Source organism: Nerophis ophidion, linkage group LG17 (genome assembly GCF_033978795.1).
Source record: "Nerophis ophidion isolate RoL-2023_Sa linkage group LG17, RoL_Noph_v1.0, whole genome shotgun sequence".
NCBI lineage: Eukaryota > Metazoa > Chordata > Actinopteri > Syngnathiformes > Syngnathidae > Nerophis > Nerophis ophidion.
In genome coordinates, this window is record NC_084627.1 from 9035387 (window position 1) to 9052981 (window position 17595).

Sequence of the window (17595 nt, forward strand, 5' to 3'; positions counted from 1 at the left end):
TGTATATATATATATATGTATATATGTGTGTGTGTGTATATATATATATATATATATATATACATACACTTTTTGGAATGTTTCCCATCTACAATCCTTATGTAAGACAAACACACGTTTTTCTTTTTCATGCATTCTAACTCGTAAATAAAGCAAAAAGTTAGCTACCCAATCGGTACCGGTCCGCGGCCCGGTGGTTGGGGACCACTGACTTGGATGACCATAGTAACTACACTGCAAAAAGTCAGTGTTCAAAAACAAGAAAAAAAAATAGTGGTATTTTACTTGAACTAAGCAAAATTATCTGCCAGTAGAACAAGAAAATTTGGCTTGTCAAGACTTTCCAAAACAAGTAAAATTAGCGAACCTCAATGAGCCCAAAAATACCTTTTTAAAAAAGTATATTCTCACTAATAACGAGTGCACTTTTCTTGGTGGAAGAAACAATGAGACCTTTTTGCTCTACATGTTGAAAATATTTTTTAAATGAAGTAAATGCTCGTGCCATTATTTTGACATAATGATATGCGCTCGGCATCAGGATTTTTTTTTTCATGCTTAGAGTAAGAAATGATTACCTTTTTATTAAAAATAAAAAAGTAGTTTTATACTTCAATCAATCAATCAATGTTTATTTATATAGCCCCAAATCACAAATGTCTCAAAGGACTGCACAAACCATTACGACTACAACATCCTCGGAAGAACCCACAAAAGGGCAAGGAAAACTCACACCCAGTGGGCAGGGAGAATTCACATCCAGTGGGACGCCAGTGACAATGCTGACTATGAGAAACCTTGGAGAGGACCTCAGATGTGGGCAACCCCCCCTCTCTAGGGGACCGAAAGCAATGGATGTCGAGCGGGTCTAACATGATACTGTGAAAGTTCAATCCATAGTGGCTCCAACACAGCCACGAGAGTTCAGTTCAAGCGGATCCAAGACAGCAGCGAGAGTCCCGTCCACAGGAAACCATCTCAAGCGGATCAGCAGCGTAGAGATGTCCCCAACAGATACAGGCGAGCGGTCCATCCTGGGTCTCGACTCTGGACAGCCAGTACTTCATCCATGGTCATCGGACCGGACCCCCTCCACAAGGGAGGGGGGGACATAGGAGAAAGAAAAGAAGCGGCAGAACAACTGGTCTAAAAAGGAGGTCTATGTAAAGGCTAGAGTATACAGATGAGTTTTAAGGTGAGACTTAAATGCTTCTTTGTGAATTTTGACACAGCTTTGCATCCGTCGCTATTCTAATTTCAAGCATGTTTTACTCAATATAAGTCATAAAATCTCAGCAACAAGCTGTATTATCTTACTGAGATCATTTAGGACCAAAACCCTTAAAACAAGTAAAACACTCTAACATAAAATCTGCTTAGTGAGAAGAATTATCTTATCAGACCTAAAAATAAGAAAATATCACCCTCATTTGAGAGATTCAATCTTACTTGGATTTCAGTTTTTGCAGTGTAATTAGATGACCATAGTAACTAATTAGATTATTATAGTAACTAAATAGATTACCACAGTAACTAAATAATTACCACAGTAACTAATTAGATGACCATAGTAACTAATTAGATTACTGTAGTAACTAATTAGATGACCACAGTAACTAATTAGATGACCATAGTAACTAATTAGATTACTATAGTAACTAAATAGATTACCACAGTAACTAATTAGATGACCATAGTATTATATCAGGCAGATTCCAACCATTTAAATACTTTGTGTAGTTGAAGACTTACGGTCATTAGAAAACAACTTTGCAGATCATAATGGCAGCTGCACTTTCTATCTTAAACATCTAAAAAAATGATTTGGGAATGTCCTTCGGGCCAGATTGAAAAGCTTAACGGGCCGCATGTGGTCCCTGGGCCTTAATTTGCCCAGGTCTGATCTACTGAAAACCTTTCTACTTTGTGTTCAAATCTTTTGGAGTTTGTAGGTTAAAAAAAGAAATACTGTCCTGCCACCAAACCAGTTGAGTTATGTTTACTTGATAACAAAACCTGACAAAGGGCTTTATGGATATAAATATATCATGATTTGCACATTTTGCTGATGTTTTGAAGTTCTTGTTACATGGAAAATAGTTCCTTTTAAGCCTGGAATTGACTCACTCTTGTCACCACGTAGCAGGACTCCTCATTCTGCAGTTGTATTAATAGTTCACATATAGACTTCAAAGTCCTCCGAGGCACCGCATAATGAAAAATAATTTTTGCCCTCGTGGTTAGACAGACAGCAGCTTTATTGTTGTCCATTCTTAACATGTACAAGACACATAAGAACTGAAATTACATTTTCGGCACAGTCCCACTAATAGCAGACATACGTTACAAGGGGACGAGACGGGACCGCCAACGGATCAGCCACTTAAGGCGCTCCTTAAAAAAGGTGAGAAAAAGGTGACATTGGGAAAGGGGGAAGAGTAAAAAAAAACATCAGTCTAAGGCTGGACCCTCAGGAGGGGTCCAAACCGAGTCCAAGGAAAAAAACTCACATAGCATGGCACACATAAACATGGTACATATAATCACACCAAATAGCAAAGAGGGGGGAGGGGAGTTGGGGCCCTGGAGGCCGGCTGCCGCTATAAAGCGCTACTCAGCCATCCACAACCCCGGAGGAATTAAGCAGTGGTGAAGGCGTTGATTTGGGGAGGGGCGTGTGCGTGTATGTATGCCCAATTAACTTGGGTGAGATGTTGAAATGTTTTTGTGGAGCCGATCTCAAAGTTCGACACCAGGAAGGTCAAAAGCGTCCATCTTTGAAGAGTCCTCGGGGGAGTTCTTCAGAACAGCCTGTTCCTGATTGCACCAAGGCCATTCGAGGGAGTCAAATCGTAGAATAAGATGTTGTTTTTCTTCGAGCAGTCCAAACAATGACTTGCCTGCTCCATTGTCAGTGCTGGATCTCTCAAATCCAATTTAATTATTCCTTCTCAGCAAACTTCTCCAAGGTGAGATCCATTTTGCGATTCAAATCAGGTTAAAAGCAGACTTCCCCTTTTAGTGTACTCCACTGCAGTGTGGACACGTGGGGCGGGAGAGGGGAGAGGGAGAGTTATGGCGGGACGCGGCCGTTCATCCTTGGTTCTGTGTGTGTGTGTGTGTGTGTGTGTGTGTGTGTGTGTGTGTGTGTGTGTGTGTGTGTGTGTTATGTGTGTTAGAGAACCTGCCTGAAACAGTTCGCCTGTGACGCCGGCGGTCTAAATTAAGAAAAAAAGCGACCGATCCACTTTGTGCAGCCAGCATGCTGGAGCGGATTGACGCTATCCCTCGCTCCCTCCCCTCCTCCCTTCTCGCCTTATGCCTCATAGCCGTGTGCAGCCCAGCACAGGCTGAGCGCACACGTCCCAGGATAGCCGGAAAAAAAAAAAAGTCGGACGGCTATGTGACGGACAAGCGTTGTTGTGTCGGCCGAGGTGAGGGACTTTTTGCATGACACAACTTTCCTTGAAATAGAATATTTGGATGCACTTCCTTATAGTCGCTGGTTTGTCTTTAACTGCTGCTTGACGTCATTGGACTGGAGGATGTTTTTATGTATTCTGTGGGGGGGGGGGGGGGGGGGCAGGACTCAGGAGGCATGAGGTGATGATGCTGCGTGATTGACAGCATTGCAACAAGCTGTGTGTCCTTGTGCTGCCTCTTTGGATCAATGATGCTGTGTCATGTTTAGTCAATATATGTACAATATCAGTGTTTGTCCGTGGACTCCATGCTGTTAACCTGGGTTTTCACTGAAATCTGCAATGACCAAACCTGTGTTTTGATTTTGATACAAACATACTGTATTTCCTTGAATTGCCGCCGGGGCGCTAATTAATTTAAAACCTCTTCTCACTCCGGAGTTTACCAAAGGCATGCGGTAAAGGCAAGCATGCGCTAATTAATTTAAAACCTCTTGTCACTCCTGCACTTACCAAAGGCATGCGGTAAAGGCAAGCATGCGCTAATTAATTTAAAACCTCTTCTCACTCCGGCACTTACCAAAGGCATGCGGTAAAGGCAAGCATGCGCTAATTAATTTAAAACCTCTTCTCACTCCGGCGCTTACCAAAGACATGCGGTAAATTTAGGCCTGCGCTTACAAATTTGAGTGTGATGTAAGGATACCATCATGAAAAGCACATTTAATGAAAAAACATGTTATTATTACGGGCTTAACTTTACTTATAAATGAAGTCCATGCGCAGCTCCTTCTGATCAAAAGCATCGATAACTTGTTTATAGAAGTCTTCCTTATCTTTCTTTAGTTTTAAAAGTCTCTCCGTCTCGATGGAGATCTTCCTTTATTACCTCCTGCTTCGATTGAAAGTCCAGTTTAGAAAACTGTTCTTTTTTAAATATATAATCCTCCATGTTAAAAGTGCAAGCGAGAGGAAAAAATAAACGATCGCTACTCACTCTTTAGTGAATTATATTTATATAGCGCTTTTCTCAAGTGACTCAAAGCGCTTTACATAGTGACACCCAATATCTAAGTTACATTTAATCCAGTGTGGGTGGCACTGGGAGCAGGTGGGTAAAGTGTCTTGCCCAAGGACACAACGGCAGTGACTAGGATGGCACAAGCGGGAATCGAACCTGGAACTCTCAAGTTGCTGGCACGGCCACTCTACCAACCGAGCCATGCCGCCCCCTCTTGCTGCTTGTTGTCACTTCTTTTGTAGCCCTGTTGTCGCAAGAAGGAACACTAGCGCCCTCTACCACCAGGAGGAGGGAGTCATTTAATGACTCATATTTGACACACGCAGCTACGGTATATTAATAAAACATAGCTTCTTACTGTTCTTTTTAGCATATTCAATAGCTTGGACCTTAAATCCTACTGAATAGCTCTTAATCTTCTTCCCTTTATGCAATTTGAAATGATTGAAATCAGCCTCCTCCATTTTGAAAATGATGACAGGTGAAGTCTCACTCGTAACGTGACAAGTTTGACCCGGTGGAAATTCTAGGCATATGCTAATTATTTGGCCGAACGAGTTTGACCCGACGGAAATTCTAGACATGCGCTAATAAAAATAATATTTTGCGAAACGAGTTTGACCCGGCAGTAATTCTAGGCAGGCGCATACTATATACCTGGCGGCAATTTAAGGAAATACGGTCTGTTATTGATAATGGATGAATCATGTCTGTGGGGTTTGCATGACTTTGACATTGTGGTTCTCTCCACAGCCCAGGCACTAGAGCGGATGATGAGCCCCACGGGGCCCAATCCAAACCCCAACGTACCGTCTGAGTACTGCAGCACCATCCCGCCCCTGCAGCAGGCCCGCGCCGCCGGCACCCTCAACTCTCCCCCGCCCACAGTCATGGTGCCCGTGTCGGTGCTCAAGCACCCAAACAACGACGGTGCGACGACACTCCGCGTGCAACCAACAACCCTTTACAGCCGCTTTACGTCATTCCCCGCGCTTCTTTCCCTCCAGGCTGTCCTCGCGAACACAAACGGGTCTGGTTCGCGGACGGCATCCTGCCCAACGGCGAAGTGGCGGACACCACCAAGCTGTCGGTGGCAAACCCCCCAAGGAGCACACAGGAGTTTGTCGGCGCTCCGACACAAACCACGGTAAGTTAACTGTAAGGTCAGTAAGAAGACTAGTTGTCAGTCAACTGAAGTAAACAAAACTAAAAATATACTCCTGGCAGAAGGAAGATAACACTGTGATGTCATACAATGGATACGAGCCACAGAAAAACAAAAGAAAACCACTTTTTCCTGCCAAGTTGTGGAAAATCCTCACCCTGGCTCGAGCTCTCAGTTACCTATAAAGTAAAAGAATATAAAACGCAACAAGTGTGTTTTAAAAAAAAAAATACCCATGTTGATGGTGATGTTGTTGAAGAGGAAGGCACGGAAGTAACCTCCTGTGTCTTATCAGCCAACCTCCACAGAGTCAGAGGGCGGCGGCGGCAGGGCAAGCCCGGAGGTTCCGGAGGTTCCGGAGGTGGCGCCCCCTCCTGCATCTGGTCCCTGGCACTACACCCTGCTGGCTGGACTTGGTTCTGCAGTGAGGAGGACCTCGAGTCTGCTGCCGGAAGGCGAGGACCAACTTCCCCCTCTGCTCATCACCACCGGGGAGGACGGAGCAGGAGGTGGCTGCTTTTGTCTCTTAGGGCGTACAAACACGCTCGGTCCTTCGTGACGCGATAGTCTCGGATTCTGCTGCTTCGCTTAAATACATTATTTCCAGGCTTGTTTCAAGTTCTAGAAATTTTCTGCAAGGTGGCGACTGTCGTTAATTACTTAAGACAATTAATGGAATGAAACATCGACTAGTCGTGAGTGAACAAGCGTGCTATGGGCTTTGACTTTCGGATCATTTTGAGTTTGTATTTTATTATTGTTTATCGCGTTGGTTATAATTTTTTTATTAAAAAGGAGAATTTTTTTTTTTCAAACGAGGTCTACAAAGTAATTCACAGAAAGTTAATACAGTTACATGAGGAAGCGCAGACGAATGCACGCTATCGTAAATGCTAACATGAAAACAAGAGTTGTTCATGTCCCATACCACAATTTGAAATGATATAAACTCGATTACGTCCGAGCAACTGAGTATGTATTAAATTGTGCACATTGAACCTACGAGATGTGCTATGGCTGTGTTTTTACGGTGCCTTCAGGCCGCTGAACAGAGTAGGACGCCACAATGCCCGTCAGAAATGAGAAATATACCGTATTTTTCGGACTATAAGTCGCAGTTTGTTTCAAAGTATTGGCCGGGGGTGCGACTTATACTCAGGAGCGACTTATGTGTGAAATTAACACATTACCGTAAAATACCAACTAACATTACTTAGCTCATTCACGTAAGAGACTTGACGTATAAGATTATAAAAAAAATAGACCTAAAAATTGGTGATCATCAATCTTCACCAAGACGTCACTTAAATGACATTCACGGTACCGGAGGGTCTTGTGAGATGACGCTGGCTGCTGCAAGATCATTATTATGAAAATATGACCGAGAGGAAGGCGAGAAACACTTTTTATTTCAACAGACTTTCGCGCCGTCCCTTCCGTCAAAACTCTAAAGGCCGACTGCACATTTCCTATCTTCACAATAAAAGCCCTGCTTCATGCTGCCTGCGCTAACTAAATACAAATAAGAGTCTCGGAAAGCTGGCGTGCACATCACTTGTGCACGCCAGCTTTCTGAGACTCTTATTTTGTTAGCGCAGGCAGCATGAAGCAGGGCTTTTATTGTGAAGATAGGAAATGTGCAGTCGGCCTTTAGAGTTTTGACAGAAGGGACGGCGCGAAAGTCTATTGAAATAAAAAGTGTTTCTCGCCTTCCTCTGTCATTTTTTCATAATAATAAACTGCCAGCAGCCAGCGTCATCTCACAAGACCCTCGGGTGCCGTGAATGTCAATCAAGCAAGCTACGGAATTTGCCGCCAATGTTTTTCTTGTAAAGTGTATGGAAGCTGGATGAATTAGATGCCAAAAACCAACCACTTTCATGTGGTATTGTACAGAAAGGACAACTTTTTTCTCCTCCATTTGAAAATGTGGGCGTTATCATCATTACTGTCTGATTCCAATCAATGCAAGTCATCAGAATCAGGTAATACACCAACTTATATTCTTGTCTTTGTGAAAGAAAGACATCTATATGTTACACATGCTTGTATTATCATTAAACACATTTAACTTGTTTACAAAAATGTCACTTTCATAAATAAATAAATATAAATGATATATATAAATGAGGTAGATCCCCTCGAGTTGGTCAATTGAAAAGTAGCTCGCCTGCAGAAAAAGTGTGGGCACCCCTGGTATAGCATGTTCTATATGTTATAGTTATTTGAATGACTCTTACCATAATATGTTAGGTTAACATAGCAGGCACCTTCTCAGTTGGTTATTTATGCCTCATATAACGTACACTTATTCAGCCTGTTGTTCACTATTCTTTATTTATTTTAAATTGCCGTTCAAATGTCTATTCTTGGTGTTGGGTTTTATCCAATAAATTTCCCCCAAAAATGCGACTTAAACTCCAGTGCGACTTATATATGTTTTTTTCCCTTCTTTATTATGCATTTTCGGCCGGTGCGACTTATACTCCGGAAAATACGGTACTAGAGATTTGTTACACAATTTTCATGTAGGTAAATCCTAAAGTGCTATAGCACAAAGCAATATTTTGTACTATATTTTAAAACATAAAATACTAAGACTGAAACACTCAGTGAAGCATAGGAAACAAAACAGGCAAAATAGTGGATTTTCTAAGTGTCTAATTTAGCTGATTAAAGAAAAACCCGGTGAAAAGATTTCAGAGTGTATATAAGTACTTTGTGAGCACACAACAATACCACGATGATAATAACCGTGAGCATTTTGGTCACGACAACTGACATTGTCAGTGTTACATTCCTAGCAGTAACTAATGATCATTAAGAACTTGCGAGGGACTATCTATGACTGCAATCGAGCCACGCCCTGGCCCACCTTTCCAATCAGTGCTGGATTGCAGGTGAGACATGTGCCAGGGGTGGTACGATTGGCAGTGAGTAGGCCCTAATTTGCATATCGATTTACAAATGCATGGAGCATCTTTGTAGACAAATCTACACAGTCAAGTTAACGTGTGCTCTGCTGTGTTTCTAGATGCCTTAGTGGAGGAAAGCCCCGCCCCTTGCCAGATTCGCCACCTGTTAGAGGAGGGAGGTCCCCGACCTTTGACGTTCGTCCTCAACGCCAACCTGCTGGTCAACGTCAAGTTGGTCACATGTGAGTCAAGCGCGATGTCCGGTGACTTGCCGGCTAATCACCCCGGATGTGTCTGACGGATCCAGACGGCGGTCGCCACTGCTGGTGCTTTGGCTCCAACGGGCTGCGGGCCCTGGGCCAGAAAGAGCTGGTCTTCCTGCTGGAGTGCGTGGCGGATGAAAGGAGCCTACCCAGAGACATCTTCACGCTGTGTCTCAACGTTCAGCAGGACGCACAAAGAGGTGGGCGGCGCTCTGGAGACCACCCGGTGTCCGACCACGTGCGCTCATGCTGTCTTCTCACAGGCAAGTTTGTGGAGGAGATGGACAACGTGACTTTCACCAGCAGTTTCCTGGGCAGTAAAGAACATGCCGGAATGCTCTTCTTCTCTCCAACTTGTCAGCCCCTGGAGGACCTCACTCTCCCCTCACAGCCCTTCCTCTTCGGCCTTCTGATTCAGAAGCTGGAGGTTCCTTGGGCCAAAGTCTTCCCCCTCAGGCTTCTTCTACGGCTTGGATCTGAATACAGCGGTCAGTGTCTCTGCTACCTTTTCAGTTTCAGTTGCCGTCGTTGTGGCCAATAACCTCTGTGCTCCTTTGCAGTGTACCCCACAACCCCCGTTAGTGTGCGTTTTCGCCAGTCGGTGTATCGAGAGACCGGACACACCATCATGAACTTACTGGCTGTAAGTCACAGTGTGCACAATATTAAAGTTAGATACCTAATGTGAGGAATCAATCAATCAATGTTTACTTATATAGCCCTAAATCACGAGTGTCTCAAAGGGCTGCACAAGCCACAACGACACATCAGGGCAAGGAATAATTGGGTTGCGTGATATGAATGATGGAGCTTTTACTGGCTCACCTGCACTGGCTTCCTGTGCACTTAAGATGTGACTTTAAGGTTTTACTACTTACGTATAAAATACTACACGGTCTAGCTCCAGCCTGTCTTGCCGATTGTATTGTACCATATGTCCCGGCAAGAAATCTGCCTTCAAAAGACTCCGACTTATTAGTGATTCCTAGAGCCCAAAAAAAGTCTGCGGGCTATAGAGCGTTTTCCGTTCGGGCTCCAGTACTCTGGAATGCCCTCCCGGTAACAGTTCGAGATGCTACCTCAGTAGAAGCATTTAAGTCCCACCTTAAAACTCATTTGTATACTCTAGCCTTTAAATAGACTCCCTTTTTAGACCAGTTGATCTGCCGTTTCTTTTCTTTTTCTTCTATGTCCCACTCTCCTTTGTGGAGGGAGTCCGGTCCGATCCGGTGGCCATGTACTGCTCGCCTGTGTATCGGCTGGGGACATCTCTGCGCTGCTGATCAGCCTCCGCTTGGGATGGTTTCCTGCTGGCTCCGCTGTGAACGGGACTCTCGCTGCTGTGTTGGATCCGCTTTGGACTGGACTCTCGCGACTGTGTTGGATCCATTATGGATTGAACTTTCACAGTATCATGTTCTCATATGTTCTCATAGTCATCAGTATCATCAGTATCACAGTATCATGTTCTCATAGTCATCATTGTCACCGATGTCCCACTGGGTGTGAGTTTTCCTTGCCCTTATGTGGGCCTACCGAGGATGTCGTGGTGGTTTGTGCAGCCCTTTGAGACACTAGTGATTTAGGGCTATATAAGTAAACATTGATTGATTGATTGATAGATAAAATCCACACAGTTTTCAGAATTCAAAAAAATATTGGCTTGTGCAAGGTGAGGAATCTCCACCTCAACACGGAAAAATACTCCTAAAAACATGTAACAAGACTCCTAAAACAAATTTAAAAACAGATCCTAAAAACACGTAAAAAAACCTCATAAAACACGTAAAAATACTCCTAAAACCATGTAAAAAGACTCCTAAAACCAATTTAAAAACAGAATGAGGTGTTTGGATCCTTTGTGAGTACATACACTTGGTGGCCTTGTAGGTGAACGTGAATGGAAGACCTGAAGGATAAAATAATTCACGGGTGTGCATCATCAGTAGTGTTCCTCTGGGTCACTGGGTGTTTGGGCCTTTAACACTATACACCCTCTCCAGAGGCGGCCAGCTACAGGATGATCAGACCTGAGCTTGCGACCCAAGTCCAATTAGCCATGATAGTCACCTTGTTGGCAGACATATCAATCAATCAATCAATGTTTATTTATATAGCCCCAAATCACAAATGTCTCAAAGGACTGCACAAATCATTACGACTACAACATCCTCGGAAGAACCCACAAAAGGGCAAGGAAAACTCACACCCAGTGGGCAGGGAGAATTCACATTCAGTGGGACGCCAGCGACAATGCTGACTATGAGAAACCTTGGAGAGGACCTCAGATGTGGGCAACCCCCCCCCCTCTAGGGGACCGAAAGCAATGGATGTCGAGCGGGTCCAACATGATAATGTGAAAGTTCAATCCATAGTGGCTCCAACACAGCCGCGAGAGTTCAGTTCAAAGCGGATCCAAGACAGCAGCGAGAGTCCCGTCCACAGGAAACCATCTGAAGCGGATCAGCAGCGTAGAGATGTCCCCAACCGATACAGGCGAGCGGTCCATCCTGGGTCCCGACGAGCGGTCCATCCTGGGTCTCGACTCTGGACAGTCAGTACTTCATCCATGGTCATCGGACCGGACCCCCTCCACAAGGGAGGGGGGGACATAGGAGAAAGAAAAGAAGCGGCAGATCAACTGGTCTAAAAAGGAGGTCTATTTAAAGGCTAGAGTATACAAATGAGTTTTAAGATGAGACTTAAATGCTTCTACTGAGGTAGCATCTCGAACTGTTACCGGGAGGGCATTCCAGAGTATTGGAGCCCGAACGGAAAACGCTCTATAGCCCGCAGACTTTTTTTGAGCTCTAGGAATCACTAATAAGCCGGAGTCTTTTGAACGCAGATTTCTTGCCGGGACATATGGTACAATACAATCGGCAAGATAGGCTGGAGCTAGACCGTGTAGTATTTTATACGTAAGTAGTAAAACCTTAAAGTCACATCTTAAGTGCACAGGAAGCCAGTGCAGGTGAGCCAGTACAGGCGTAATATGATCAAACTTTCTTGTTCTTGTCAAAAGTCTAGCAGCCGCATTTTGTACCAACTGTAATCTTTTAATGCTAGACATGGGGACTATGCATGGCAGGGTCGTCCAGTTCCCTGAGTCAGATTTTGTTCTGCCTGCAGTTTACACACTGTGGCATTTTGTTGACATTCCTTTGGACATATACCACAGTAATATGGTACCATTGCCTTAATACCGTGATAATGTTGTACTGTGAGATTTTGATACCGTTACAGGTAATATACCAGGATATATATCAATATTGTAGGAGGCTGCATGGCGATACCAGTTGTAGGTCATATCCTGCCTCCCGAGTCAGCAGTTGTGCTAAACACAAAGCAAGAACTAACCTGCTACTTTGGGCCCTGAAGGACCTGAGGAACTACCAGTACAGTCTGTCATCTGTGGAGGGTCTGAGGATCCACATGGAGATGGGCCACAGCTACATCGACATCCCAAAAAGCAGCTTTAACGAGGTGTGAGAATCACTTGGACGCCAAGCTAATGTCTTATAGAGTCCTAAGTCGTCGGCCGTGTTGGAAGACCTTGTTCCGCGCGTTTTCCAGATGCTGAAGGTGGTGACCGGCTCCAACGAGCACGTCATCAGTATCGGCGCCAGCTTCAGCTCGCAGGCCGACTCCCACCTGGTGTGTGTCCAGAACGAAGACGGGAGCTACCAGACGCAGGCCAGCAGCATGCCCGGCAAGACACGCACAGGTGGACGCCATCAGTGGTCCTCCATCTTTACTCGGCGCAGCAGTTAAAGCTGATGTGGCTCTCGGCGACGTGATTGAAACCCCGCTCCCCTGTGCTCTTGCAGTGACGGGGGCCAGCTTCGTGGTCTTCAACGGCGCGCTTAAAGCCTCGTCGGGATTCATCGCCAAGTCCAGCATCGTGGAAGGTGAGGAAGGCGTTTCTGTTCTCCGTGGCGCTCGCTCCAAGCTGACCCCGCTTTGTTGCGGCCCGGCAGACGGCCTCATGGTCCAGATGCCTCCGGACACGATGGACGCCCTGCGCACGGCTCTGCGCGAACAGACCGACTTCCACATCGCCTGCGGGAAGACGGACGGAGGGGAAATCCGGGAAAATGTCACCGTGCGTTGGGTTGACTGGACGCCACCTGTCAACACCGGGTAACTAGGACGCCGCCGCATATCAGAAGAACTTTAATGTCTTTGAAGTCTGTTGTCATGTGCTAAACAGGATGACGAGCGGCGTCGACGGGCGAAGTCTGGAAGGCGTGTGGAGTGCGAGAATGCAGCAGGATGCAGAGTTTGAGTGCGATGGTCATGTCATCAGATGCTCTGAGGTGAAGCCCTCACTGATATTAAAGGGGAACTGACTTTTTGGGGGGGAATTTGCCCGTCATACACAATCCTTACGTGGAAAACAAGAACACATGCATTCAAAGTCATAGAATATGGCAAACGATACTTTATTTACATCTCCATCCTTACATCTGTCTTCCATTTGTCCGTCACGAGCGCAGAAGTCTATGCAGAGAAGCCCAGACATCCCCAGCTACCTCGTCCAGGTCTTCCTGGAGGATTGCCAAGCGTTTATTGTTAATGTATCTTATTCAGCACTCATCAATACTGCTACATGATCATCAATATAGTGAGAGTCCAGTCCATAGTGGATCCAACATAATAGTGAGAGTCCAGTCCATAGTGGATCTAACATAATAGTGAGAGTCCAGTCCATAGTGGATCTAACATAATAGTGAGGGTCCAGTTCATAGTGGATCTAACATAATAGTGAGGGTCCAGTCCATAGTGGATCTAACCTAATATTGAAAGTCCAGTCCATAGTGGATCTAACATAATAGTGTGAGAGTCCAGTCCATAGTGGATCTAACATAATAGTGAGAGTCCAGTCCATAGTGGATCTAACATAATAGTGTGAGAGTACAGTCCATAGTGGATCTAACATAATTTGTGAGAGAGTCCAGTCCATAGTGGATCTAACATAGTGAGAGTCCAGTCCAGAGTGGATCTAACATAATAGTGAGAGTCCAGTCCAGAGTGGATCTAACATAATAGTGAGAGTCCAGTCCAGAGTGGATCTAACATAATAGTGAGAGTCCAGTCCATAGTGGATCTAACATAATAGTAGAGTCCAGTCCATAGTGGATCTAACATAATAGTGAGAGAGTCCAGTCCATAGTGGATCTAACATAATAGTGTGAGAGTCCAGTCCTTAGTGGATTTAACATAATAGTGAGAGTCCAGTCTATAGTGGATCTAACATAATAGTGAGAGTCCAGTCCATAGTGGATCTACAGTAATAGTGAGAGTCCAGTCCATAGTGGATCTAACATAATAGTGAAAGTCCAGTCCATAGTGGATCTACAGTAATAGTGAGAGTCCAGTCCATAGTGGATCTAACATAATAGTGAGAGTCCAGTCCATAGTGGATCCAACATAATAGTGAGAGTCCAGTCCATAGTGGATCTAACATAATAGTGAGAGTCCAGTCCATAGTGGATCTAACATAATAGTGTGAGAGTCCAGTCCATAGTGAATCTAACATAATAGTGTGAGAGTCCAGTCCATAGTGGATCTAACATTATATTGTGAGAGTCCAGTCCATAGTGGAGCTAACATAATAGTGTGAGAGTCCAGTCCATAGTGGATCTAACATAATAGTGTGAGAGTCCAGTTCATAGTGGATCTAACCTAATAGTGAGAGTCCAGTTCATAGTGGATCTAACATAATAGTGAGAGTCCAGTCCAGAGTGGATCTAACATAATAGTGAGAGTCCAGTCCAGAGTGGATCTAACATAATAGTGAGAGTCCAGTCCATAGTGGATCTAACATAATAGTGAGAGTCCAGTCCATAGTGGATCTAACATAATAGTGAGAGTCCAGTCCATAGTGAATCTAACATAATAGTGTGAGAGTCCAGTCCATAGTGGATCTAACATTATAGTGTGAGAGTCCAGTCCATAGTGGATCTAACATAATAGTGAGAGTCCAGTCCATAGTGGATCTAACATAATAGTGAGAGTCCAGTCCATAGTGGATCTAACATAATAGTGAGAGTCCAGTCCATAGTGGATCTAACATAATAGTGAGAGTCCAGTCCATAGTGAATCTAACATAATAGTGTGAGAGTCCAGTCCATAGTGGATCTAAAATAATAGTGAGAGTCCAGTCCATAGTGGATCTAACAATAGTGTGAGAGTCCAGTCCATAGTGGATCTAACATAATAGTGAGAGAGTCCAGTCCATAGTGGATCTAAAGTAATAGTGAGAGTCCAGTCCATAGTGGATCTAACATAATAGTGAGAGTCCAGTCCATAGTGGATCCAACATAATAGTGAGAGTCCAGTCCATAGTGGATCTAACATAATAGTGTGAAAGTCCAGTCCATAGTGGATCTAACATAATAGTGAGAGTCCAGTCCATAGTGGATCTAACATAATAGTGAGAGTCCAGTCCATAGTGGATCTAACATAATAGTGAGAGTCCAGTCCTTAGTGGATTTAACATAATAGTGAGAGTCCAGTCTATAGTGGATCTATCATAATAATGTGAGAGTCCAGTCCATAGTGGATCTCACCTAATAGTGAGAGTCCAGTCCATAGTGAATCTAACATAATAGTGTGAGAGTCCAGTCCATAGTGGATCTAACATAATATTGTGAGAGTCCAGTCCATAGTGGATCTAACATAATATTGTGAGAGTCCAGTCCATAGTGGATCTAACCTAATATTGAGAGTCCAGTCCATAGTGGATCTAACCTAATATTGAGAGTCCAGTCCATAGTGAATCTATCATAATAGTGTGAGAGTCCAGTCCATAGTGGATCTAACATAATAGTGTGAGAGTCCAGTCCATAGTGGATCTAACATAATAGTGAGAGTCCAGTCCATTGTGGATCTAACATAATAGTGTGAAAGTCCAGTCCATAGTGGATCTAACATAATAGTGTGAGAGTCCAGTCCTTAGTGGATTTAACATAATAGTGAGAGTCCAGTCTATAGTGGAGCTAACATAATAGTGTGAGAGTCCAGTCCATAGTGGATCTCACCTAATAGTGAGAATCCAGTCCATAGCGAAGCTAGCAGGAGACCATCCCAGGGCAGAGACAGGTCATCAGCGCAGAGACGTCCCCAACCAATGCAAAGATCATCCATGGCCACCAAAACTCTACCCCCCCCCAATCCACCTCCACCCCCATGAAAGAGAGGGGGCAGAGCAGAAAAGAAACGGCAGATCAACTGGTCTAAAAGGGAGGTCTATTTAAAGGCTAGAGTATTAAGATGAGACTTAAATGCTTCTACTGAGGTAGCATCTCGAACTGTTACCGGGAGGGCATTCCAGAGTACTGGAGCCCCAATAGAAAACGCTCTATAGCCCGCAGACTTCTTTTGGGCTCTAGGAATCACTAATAAGCCGGAGTCCTTTGAACGCAGTTTTCTTGCCGGGACACATGGTACAATACAATCTGCAAGATAGGATGGAGCTAGACCGTGTAGTATTTTATACGTAAGTAGTAAAACCTTAAAGTCACATCTTAAGTCATGAATAACGTTCAAAATATAAAACATTGTCATGCTTTTTTAAGTTCAAGACGTTGCATTAATGGTAAGAAGTAATTTATTTATTATTGGTTAGTGTGGGGCCTGCCCTCCTGGGGGTTCTTCAGACCACCAAGAGCCTGTTTTAGGGTTACAATATTGTTTTATTTTATTTTTTCTCTCAGTTGCTTTTCAGCAATTGTCTTTTTCTCTTTCGTCCTCACTCGCGCTCTGGCTCCAGCTCTAACCCTGTCTCTCCTCTTGGCTGCTGCTTATAACAGAGCGACAGTTGATTAGATAACAAGGCCCAGGTGGGCCATCTACGCACCTGTCGCTGATTTCGAGGCCGGTCCTGGCAACATCCTGCTTTGCTGTAGGCCCGCAGGCCACGCCCCCTCCACAGTTAGCTTCAGGATAACAATGTTATTATAAAGAATAAGAGACCTATTATACTCTGGAAATGTTGGTCTTACTTAAAAATGCACGCGTTTAGTTGTGTTCAGTGTTAAAAATATATATATATGGCTCTTAGGGAAATACATTTTAAAATATTTGGCTTCTTGGTTCTTTCAGCCAAAAAGGTTCCCGACTCCTGTAATACAGCATGTAGATAAAACCTTGATGGAGGCGTTTTATAGGCAGAAAAGAGTGACTCCATTGTTAGCTGACTTGGGCTAACATTTATTTACTATTTAGAATGCATAAAAAAGAAAAACCTTTTTCTTGTCTTACGTGTGAGAGTCCAGTCCTTAGTGGATTTAACATAATAGTGAGAGTCCAGTCTATAGTGGATTTAACATAATAGTGAGAGTCCAGTCCTTAGTGGATTTAACATAATAGTGAGAGTCCAGTCTATAGTGGAGCTAACATAATAGTGTGAGAGTCCAGTCCATAGTGGATCTCACCTAATAGTGAGAGTCCAGTCTATAGTGGAGCTAACATAATAGTGTGAGAGTCCAGTCCATAGTGGATCTCACCTAATAGTGAGAGTCCAGTCCATAGTGGATCTAACATAATAGTGAGAGTCCAGTCCATAGTGGATCTAACATAATAGTGAGAGTCCAGTCCATAGTGGATCTAACATAATAGTGTGAGAGTCTGTGTTACTCGTGAGGACTGATCTGACCCGGGTGTCCCCGCAGGTTTTTTACCAGCTTACGTCGCCGGACTGCACTCTGGCGTCCGTGCTGGCGTCCTGCAGCGTTTTCCAGAAAGAGATGGCGATGGCCGCGTGCGGCGCCCTGACTCGCCATCTCGCCGTCCTCACCGCCAG

At 44.3% G+C, this 17595-nt stretch overlaps 1 protein-coding gene across 2 annotated transcripts in view; it reads left to right on the top strand.

The window, feature by feature from the left end:
- zfyve16 (zinc finger, FYVE domain containing 16) overlaps window positions 1–17595 on the top strand; it is a 38057-nt gene that overhangs the window by 17895 nt on the left and 2567 nt on the right. Inside the window, exons 5-17 of one of the 2 annotated variants that reach the window (XM_061876125.1) lie at window positions 5197–5373; window positions 5451–5590; window positions 5904–6117; window positions 8643–8765; window positions 8831–8986; window positions 9050–9274; window positions 9347–9429; window positions 12168–12272; window positions 12363–12498; window positions 12617–12697; window positions 12767–12929; window positions 13000–13105; window positions 17465–17595. The exon at window positions 17465–17595 is cut by the window's right edge and continues 46 nt beyond it. In XM_061876125.1, the coding sequence (XP_061732109.1) occupies window positions 5197–5373; window positions 5451–5590; window positions 5904–6117; window positions 8643–8765; window positions 8831–8986; window positions 9050–9274; window positions 9347–9429; window positions 12168–12272; window positions 12363–12498; window positions 12617–12697; window positions 12767–12929; window positions 13000–13105; window positions 17465–17595 (1840 nt within the window). Of the gene's footprint in view, window positions 1–5196; window positions 5374–5450; window positions 5591–5903; window positions 6118–8642; window positions 8766–8830; window positions 8987–9049; window positions 9275–9346; window positions 9430–12167; window positions 12273–12362; window positions 12514–12616; window positions 12698–12766; window positions 12930–12999; window positions 13106–17464 lie in introns of both variants that reach the window. The other variant, XM_061876124.1, reaches the window with a different exon arrangement.